General features: G+C 41.3%; 1 protein-coding gene across 2 annotated transcripts in view; it reads right to left on the bottom strand.

Moving 5' to 3' along the window:
• The window catches only part of zswim6 (zinc finger, SWIM-type containing 6), a 61,253-nt gene extending 51,765 nt beyond the window's left edge, over window positions 1-9,488 (bottom strand). For both annotated transcript variants that reach the window (XM_072372092.1, XM_072372091.1), the window contains exon 1: window positions 8,628-9,488. In XM_072372092.1, the coding sequence (XP_072228193.1) occupies window positions 8,628-9,054 (427 nt within the window). In that variant the 5' untranslated portion in view covers window positions 9,055-9,488. The remainder of the gene's footprint in view (window positions 1-8,627) is intronic.
• Window positions 9,489-9,886: the final 398 nt, after the last annotated feature.

The raw sequence follows: 9,886 nt of genomic DNA on the forward strand, positions 1-9,886 counted from the left end.
AGATGATGTGAGAAATTATGACGAAACGTGACATTTTGTTTTACCAGCTGTTTTCAAAGTAGTGACAACAGATATCTAAAAAAAAGTTCAGAACACATGATTAACTGTTAATTGTTGCAGACGTATTGAAATCTGAGCAGGACGGTAGCTTTTATCACTGGTCCACTGGCAGATTATTTTCCAATTTAATCAAATGTTTTGTTGAGAAGAATTCAAACGTCTGTGAAACTAAACCAGTACCAGTGGAATCTCACTATTCGGAGTTTGGGAATTTCAATCAAAACATGAAAACTCATGAAAATGCAGGTCTGCATGAGTTCGATTATACATGCTTTCTTTTGTTCAGGAATTTATACATTTAAAAGTTTACCGTTCTTTCCTTTTTCTTTTTACTAATCTTAAGGGCCAAACGACGGCTTCTTGAAGGAGAATTTCTGTTGGAGGAATTCCACCAGGAAAGTACTTTGGACTCAAGTCGGTTTGAGTCCCTGAAGAAGGCTAGCAGGCCAAAACACGGTGTTTTAGAAACTTTTACTATTCTGTGATTCCAAAGGAACGTTAAAAAAAAAAAAAATTTCCTGTGCTAATAGGATATTTTAACCTTGAGTTCATGTTGTTTTAAGCAGTTTTTAAACAAAATATCCCTAATTCCTAATGTTTAGTTTGAGAAATTTGTTGTTTTCTTTGCCTTTTGCGATAATGTACCTGAACAGAATGGCTACTAAATGTAGTTTTAATTCACTCATCCATTCATGATCCATGTCCACACTCAGTTGTAGGTTTTATGAAGCCTATACCAGCCACTATATGGCGAGGGACGACTTTTATACCCTAACAGGTCACCAGCCCATCACAGAGACAAACAACCATGTACATCTACAGTCAGTCTAGAGTCACCATTTAACTTAACAGGGGTGTTTTTGATCTTTAAGGGACGCGTGAAGACCACAAAAACTCCACGAAGATAGACCGAGATTTGCTGTGAGGGGATGTAATTCACAATATTCATTCACCTGAGAATAAAAAGTTATTCCAGCTTCTTTATTGTGTGAATTTCCTACATTTCTTTGTTTTATGTGGCTGTGAATCTGACTAAAACTGTAGCAACTACATCAAGTCACTGTATTTTAACCAGAAGTTTCTGTTTGTTGGTAAACTGTAACGGACATTTAATGCTCCAAATGATAAATTACAACATTGATAAGCAGATGGATGGCCAGCATTATGTGGACAGGTGGGCACGTCAGGCTAAGAGAATGACAATGAGAACAAAACAGGATTTATTGAGCCGATGGAGGGCAGGCGGCGGTAAACTAGTCGGTCCCCTCCTCCTTCCGCCGCTCTGCTGCGCCGGCTCTCCTCTCCCACAAGTTGAAGGTTAATGATGGAGGGTTACGCCAGAAGAATACATATCAGAGAGACGTGGATGGATGCTGTTAGACGGCGAGATTATGAGCTCATTGTAACAACTAAACAATCTGTTAGGGATGGGAATGGTATGTTTTTGTTTTTTTTTTGTTCTTGCTAATAAATAAGGCCCAAAAAAGAACTAAAAGAGGTTTATATGTTTGTTTAAAGCCTGATGTATCTTATTACTCTGTGCTGGAGGACTCTATTGTCATCCAGAAACTCTTAACTCCTGCAGGTCAAAAAGACCTGGAGCAACAAATACGTCTCAACTTGCCAGAGAAAATAGTCTAGTTTGAGTAACTGTAAAAACCTTCCCAAAAGCTCCTTCACTTCCAAATGTATGCACAAAAAAGGCGGTAACACCCATTCCGACAAGGCTTTCCATATAAGGAAAGGTGCGTTACTCAGCAGGTAACAGTCCCTTATTTCTGATCACGCATTTTACATGTTTTAAGACATGTGTACAGATGTGATGCAGTCTTTAAAAGCGTAATTAAAGCCTCTCTCTCTGCCTGTTATTCTTCAAAGCTTGTGATGTTTGAATGGCATTAAATTGATGCTAAATGATCATTTAAGGGTCAAATCTACAGTCAGAGGGGAGGATCAGGTGGATGTGGGCTTATTTTGGATTTTAAAAATAAAAATAAAAGATGATGGCACTCAGGATCCATCCATAAGAGCTATGTTGTTACTATTCACTATAAATCTGGTGGGTGCGTGTAATAGCTGTCATGTAGGTGTGTCGGATACCGTCAGATCCTGACAATATCATTAGTATGTGGTCATTTTCAAAACACACTCCAAAAGCTAATGAATGATATTCAAATAGTTTATTACACAAAAAGGAGGGATGTCGGTATGTAACCCACTTCCTGTTAAAACTACAGAAAAAAATGTGACTCAACTGGGCTTTTTTCATCCAAATAGAAGCAGAAATTAATTGGAAAATACCTGGGCAGCACTCTAAGACTTTGGCCAAAACCAACTCTAACGCAGCGGATCAACACCCGCTGCTCGCCTTTTTCTAATTTCATGCAGGTATGCTCGCTGCAGGGTGAAAACATTTTTCAAAATGGCAGCTTTTGCCAATAGCCGGCCTGGAAGTGTGCGCCCAATATTGCTCCAATAAAAATTGATCTGGCAGAGCAGAAGCATATCGAGGTTATATGCATACACCATTAATGACGACCAACAAGCTAAAAGGCAGAGGCGTACTCTCAAAGCTCTGCATCATTCAGTAGGTGTACAAAGATTCATCAATTCTTCATAAAACTGCAGATGAGAGGGCAATCAGTGTCCACAGAAGGCTCGAGGACTCATCTAAACATCTGTAATTAGTGCTTCCATTCACAACAGCATGCTGGATTTAGCCTCTAAAAATATGACTAAAAAGGGCTCCAATTAAACTTTGGAATGGGTAGAAGGTCTGATGACGATCTGAGATCAGCCATTTGCTTTATTGATTCATTAGTTGGTCTATAAAATGTAAGAAAAAAAGTTCTCATTTCATAGTGCCAAAGGTGATCCAGGTGTGTTCGTGCTGCTCGTTTTAGCTAACCGATACACCAAAACCCAGCTTTGCAACGATATGACGCAAAGAAATGCAGCAAATTTAAGAAACTAAAAGAGAAAATATATAATTGCACCCAAGATAATGTGGAGGTCCTGCACAAAAAGGGCTGAAATAGACTTTTAGCAGTGTTGAAAAATACAAATACAATTTGGAGGTGGTTGCTCTTCCTAAACCTCCTCTTATATTAATCTGACAGCATCTTGTGTTTCATCATAAGATTTTTAATGAAAAATCAAATGCCGAGCTTATAAAACGTTACCATTTTTTGCCCTTTCAGCCTCTTTAAAAATTAAATGTAGTGCATTTTGTCAGAACTTATGTCAACAAGACATTTTCCCTCTCGAGTTTTCAAATACTTTGATCAAATAAAACACATTATCTGAGAAATTTTTACCCTTTTTTTTTCTGGCAGATTTCTCCTGTAAAAAGCTACGAGAATAAATTATGTGTGTCCGTTTTTTTTCTGGCTAAAAACACACACCGAGGTTTTGAAATGGACCTAAATGGACTTACAAAAAAAGTTTTGAAAAAAAAAAGTATTTCTTTTGTTCCTTTTATTATGCAGCATGGCTCTTCCTGTACCATTAATCATCTCAAGGCCCTGCGGATGTATCCGACAACCCTTTGGAAGGCCACGACCTGCAGGTTGAGAACCAGAGGAACTTGTTGTATCTGCCTGTGAATATCTACACCTCCAGCAGCTATAACAGGAAAATGCTACTTTACAGAGTGGTGCAACACTATGATGACATTTTCCTGATAATATTCGGGTACTTTAACTTTAACTTGTGTTGAACTTTGAATGTTTACTCATTTTTCTTCACTTCTTTACTGTATACACTAAAGAAAGCTGTGAACGGCGAGTGGTAACACTTGTCTTAAGACCTCGGCTAATCGCTGGGTCAGAACAGGCTCCGTTTGGCTCAACTCTAGTTGAGTTTCATTCCAGCGGTGAACCAGACATTTTTCACTGTGTGGCGACGGTGCCGACTCACAACGGACACAACGTCTGAGGACAGGAACAGAACAAATTGAATATCACAGACTGAAATGTGATGACACACACTCACGGTGTTGGTGGATGTGCTGCCAAGCTGCACAGGCTTCAGTCATCGCAGCCAATCAGCCCTTCTGTCTATGCAGCAACAGGCCAGTGACAGACTTGAGGACTGAGTCTCAAATTCTGCACTTCAGTGTACAAAACTAAGTTACAACATTTCCGGAACAGATGATGTTTTAACTCTAATCTTTGTGTAAAAGTTGAGATTTTTCACCACAACGAAAGCTAACAGAGAAGCTAGGAGTGAAGCTAAACAGAAGCCAAATTAAGAGTAAAGGACAAATCCTTACTTTTAGAGCAAATTCCAATGTTATGATTGCCTTTTATTCGTGACAGAGCTGATAACTAAAGAAAAAGAATGAGGTGAAATGAATTCCTATTTGCCCCCATCAACAGCTATTGAATGCAAACAGCTCTGATGCTTCAGCGACCTCTGACCCATTGTAGCTGAAGCAGATGGAGGCGGATCAGTGGAAGACGTGAGTGCCCAGGGAATAACCTTGACCTGGTGTAAAATGCAAGCAGCTTAAATGTGACCCAATAACACAGGTAGCAAACACATTACAGCACGTGTTTTCTCTCCTCATATAGAAAACTATGTTTGCTGCTTAGGTAAATATAAGGCTGTGTACATATTTGATTTTTTTTTTTTTGGGCCCCTGAAATAACCATGTTCGGAGCATGTGTAATCACTGCAGCCTATACTTCAACTCAAAGCTATGCTTCAGCTCAGACCTATAATTCAGATCAAACCTACACTCTATACACTGATGATTCACTCAGTTTCCTCCATCACACCTCGTACCACTTTCACAGAGATCTATCTCAGAGGTTCATTTCGAGTCCGTTTCTGTTCCAAATAAAATGGGACTAAACACCCAGAGAGGTAGAAAAAGGAGATTTTATAATACAAAGTTGTGTTAGGCTCGGTTTTAAGGTAATACAAATGCTAACCAGGACGTTTTTTAATGCCTATATTCTACCAAACCATGAAAGTTAAAGTAAATGGAAACAGAAGCCAAAGGGTTAAAGCGAAATTAAGAGTAAAAAAAACTTTAACGCCTGTTTAAGTTTCCATGAAACAGCAACTGGAATGCTACTACTGTTTTGCACCTTATATCAGTGTGAAAACAAGCAAAGATCATACCTGCATGCTTTGGTTTACGGGTAAATCTTCGAGTACGTATTTGATTTATGAGTATGAGCGAAATTCTTTAAGTCTGCAAATACAACGAATGCAATACAGGGAAAAAAGATAACTGTAGCTACTTTTCTGTTGGGTAAAGCTTGTTAACAGAAAGGGCTTACCCTCATTTCTCCAGGATGAATCTGATTGGTGGATCATATCAGATTTTAGAGATCTTTGACTAAAGTAAGAAATCTAAAATAAAGCTACGATAGCCAATATTCCCCCCAGGTTAACCTGAAACTAATTTATAAGTAAAAAAACAACCAATACCCCCTACTCCACTTTCAGGGGAGGGGCTTTGGTGGCAGAGCTGAAGCACAGCAGAGAGGGAGGGGGAGGAGTCATCAAGTCAGCCTACTTTTTAAGATTGTGAAGCAAAGTAGTAAAATTAAAGCCTACTTTGTAAAACAGTGTTCTTTTTCACAACTTCTTCATCAGACAGTGGGTCCCCGGGTGTCAATGCTGCGGCCCATTTTCAGCTTTTTATACAAAAAATATGCCAAAAATGACCAGTTGTCACAATGTTTACCCAACTAAACTACATCCAATCAGGTCTGCGACAGGAGCTAGTTCTTCGGTTTAATTTCTACTTTGCTGTTTTCACAATTTCTCTGTAATGACTCAAAAAATGATACCAGAAGTTGTTGTTTCTTAAAACAGGATGTTTCTGCTTTGTGACCTTGAATGAAACTGAATTAGACAAAAGCCTTTCATGTTCTCAGCTGCTTCCCGGCATGAAACTCACCGACGACTTCGCACCAGAGGAGCTTGCCCTCCTTTTTGAGTCATAATATGCTTTTTTTATAAATATATGCGCGTGTGTGTGTGAAAGGCAGATATCGGTTTGATCAACATCATTTACATTATTATCGCTGAACAAACAGTCATTTGCCTCATGACTTGATGTTTCAAGCACAAAGTTTCTGTTTATAGTAGTTATCAGTTTTTCTGTTTCATTTGTTCAGATTATTGCAATCTAAGACAAATAAGAAGCTGAATTAGACAGAAATTTTTCATGTTCTCAGCTGCTTCCCAGCATGAAACTCGCTGAACAGACAACTTCACACCAGAGACTCATCGTCCTCTTTTAGTCTAAGAAATATAAATAAATGGTGTATATATATTCTGCAGCTAAACCTTCTGAAATTAAAGATTTAATCCAACTTTAAGCACTGAAATTTAGAAAGGCTTAGATTCGATGAGACTACTTTTCATCCGTTATTTTCATCATGATTTGATTTCTTACGCCCAAAGTTTCTATTCATGTGAGTTTTTCTGCTTCACATATTCAGATCACTACAATTCAAGACCAAAAGACGAACAATTTGTTACATTTGTGAAAGCAGAAACTCCGAATTACTTGCACTTTTTCCTCAGAATTATACAAAAATAACACCTAATGGTGCACTTGGAGCAGAGGCACACTTCGCCTAATAACCTAACTACAAAGCACAATACTACAGGGGAGTAAAGCAGCCCTCAGGTTAGCTCTTGCAAGAAAAACACTGCCAACCGTATGTGTGCACTGATTAACAGTGAGGGTTTGTTGTGGAGTGCGAGCACATGTGTGCCAGTTCATTTCCTCAAGGTCTGCTGTGAGAAAACCTCCCTCCTCCGGTGCAGCCCACACGTGGGGAGATTACATCTTTTATTTATCACTTCTTGGCTCTATTTTTCCAGCGAATTCCTGGCTGGAGTGCAATCAGCCCAGAAACCCTCCCTGTGTGCACGTATCTGTGCCGTTATCCCCCTTTGTAAGAATGCAGATTGAGCCCAGATTAAGTTCCTTCCCCGACAGACTCGTCTTCCCAATATTTGGGAATATACATGCCCTCATTTTGACAGTAGAACGCGTCGTGTGCTCCCAAATACACAGAGCCCACGTGAAGCGTCTGCATTCAGGGCAAGAGGGACGGGGCGACTGGGAAATTCAAGCATTCAGATTGCATTACAATTCAAATTAAGCATGCAGAGTAATGGGATTACAGCCCTCTGAGAGAAGGCGCCCCGAGCCTGGCGAACTCACAGGTGACAGACTGCAACACAATCAAAGCCTCCCAGCTGACCGTGTCATGATAACAGCTGTATACTGAGGACCATCTTCATTAACGTGAGCCATCTTCTCTATTCAACACTGCGTCTGCCTCCCCGCCATCGCCTCTTTTTCGGTTACAGACCGGCACAAAGGCACAAACCAACTGGCAGCGTACCGGTGTGAATCGTGGCCTGTTTGAAAGCATTGCCGAGCCCAAAAACGCTTCCTCCATCCAAATCTCTCCTACTTAACAAGGGAGTGAAAAGGTGCTTTTGTTTGCTTCCCTTTCGGAGGCGACAGGAAGCTTGAAAGACACAAATGAACATGAAAATGGGGACAAAGTGCTAAACTTACAATAGGAAAAGCTGGGTGATTCAAATCTCAAGGAGGGTCATGCTCCTCTAGTAGGGAAAACGGCACGTAAAAACACACTAAATAGACAAAACTCATCGCATAAAAAAAGCACACAGGTGTCTGTTCCTGTTTCGCACACTGTCAGCGAGTTATAAACAAGCACTATGTACGATAACCCCGAGTGTTTGTTCTCATTTCTGCCTTTTCAAGAAGGCGAGAACTCCTACTTCAGCACTATTAACATTCCAGCCACTTCCCTAAATATAAATATATAACGACAATAGTGCATATTTGACTTGTGTCCAGCTCAGCAGTTAGTTTTCATCGGCCTCTTTCTGCAGTGCAGTGTGTCACAATGCATTTTTAATTATCATTCAACGGCATATCAACTGTTCCACACAGAACAGCTCATTCAAATGTAATGTGCGACAGTTGAAACCCAACCCTGTGCACTTCCCTTATTACTCAATACTTTTATGCAATAGTCTAAAACTGATTTTACAGGTGTTAATAGCTCCTCGAAGGCTGTAGATTGGATTATTTCAAACAAAAAACTAAGCTTTAAAGTCTCTAAATGCCTTCCTTATGCTTTAGTTGGATGTTTGGGTGTCAAACCCAGCAACAGACGGTAAAATTGAAGGTTTTTTTGTCGTAATTCTGACAAAGTTTTACAATGACTTCCAGTAGCCAAGAAGTGGAAAATGTGGAGATTCCTCTGTTGTTTAAGGAGCAACTTGATTTTCCACACAGTTAGAGCATTTCGAGGGGTTTTTCTTATTCAAACTGGCCCTGAAGTAAACAGGATTTAAATGCCCCAGTCACACATTCCCCATTCAGATTTAAAGCCCCATTGTGGCTCCTCCGTGGGTCTGTCGCCCCTTTGTTGTCAAAGCCTGTCACATTATCCGCCTGGGTTAGGCGAGGGTTTTACACATTTAATGATCAATATTTGTTATTTTCTCGTTTCCTGGTGAAGGATGTTTCGTTTTCGCATCACATCACTCACCGACTTGCAGTACGTTGTCCACGCAGCCGCTCTCCAGCAGCGCGATGCCCCGTCGGAACGGTAGCCGCGTCTCGTCGCTGCTCTCCCCGCTACTTCCGATCTCCTCTCCGCCGGTGTTGAACGACGAGTACATGCAGATTTCCCGTTCGCTCCGGGGGAAAGACCAGTACACGATCCGCCTCTGAACGGGCTCCGGGATTCGCTCGAAACGCTCCTCTACTCTCTGAAACGGCCACTTCTCCGCGACTTTCCTCGCCGCGATGTCAAGGAGAGTCTCGGGGCTTTGGGTTCTGCTTGATTCGCCCTGGGTGGCAGCCGAGCCGCCGCACGGCGCCCCCGCGGCCCGCTGGCCTTGCCTACATGTTGCGCCGAAGCCCGGTCTACAGCAGAGTCGCTTGGCCGGGGGCTGCTGTACGCGCTCCGCCATGATAGCTCCGCTTTAACGGCGACGAAGGAAGTCAACGCACCATATGAACGGAACGGGGAAAGGAAAAGGTTACCCACGGTTTGATTGTTGGCCGCGTATGGCCAAATCATCCTTTTATGGGAACATGGGGGCAGGGCTTTTCCGAGCTTGTCAAACCCCTTTGTTGACAAATTAAAGGAAGGCGGGGTCTGTCCCGCTGGCCCCGCACTAAAAACGAACTGGAGGGCGAAATTCCCGCACGGCCGCTAATCCTTTGTGAGGCAGACCCGAGTGAAAAGCTCTGACAAGCGGTTAGTTGTAATAACGAGCCGCTTTCAGGCGGTGGTTTAACCGGTGGGCAGAGAAACGAGGCTTTGTCTGGCTGTGAGCCGGAGGAGGCGGAATGAATGCTGGGTGCCTCTGGTCCGTTGTTGGCCTGTCAACACTCGAGCCTCGTGGTTTGGGGGGGAGGGGGCAGTGAACACAGCACCGCCCCCTGTGACGTTTACGGTCCACTGGAATGTAAAGCGTTTAAAGAAAGCTCAAATCATTACGAGAAGTATGGAAGCCCATTGCTGCCAATATTAAAGGAAAAAACCGCTGCGTAGTTTATCATTTTGTAAAAAATAAATACGTATAAATACCTAAATAAGAAGGATAATTTACAGGTTAAAAAACAGATCTAAAAATAGATTCATTTCACTTTTATTTTAATTACTACAAATTATGTCTATATTCAATAATTTATAATGATCTTTTGTAAGCTAATATTTTATTCAATCTACTTTTTTATCGAAAATGTTTTAATGTTTTTAAGTTTGCATGTTCTCCCTGTGTATGCGTGGGTTCTCTC

Source organism: Leuresthes tenuis, unplaced genomic scaffold, assembly GCF_036924035.1.
Source record: "Leuresthes tenuis unplaced genomic scaffold, fLeuTen1.0.hap1 SCAF_19, whole genome shotgun sequence".
In the NCBI taxonomy this organism is placed as follows: Eukaryota; Metazoa; Chordata; class Actinopteri; order Atheriniformes; family Atherinopsidae; genus Leuresthes; species Leuresthes tenuis.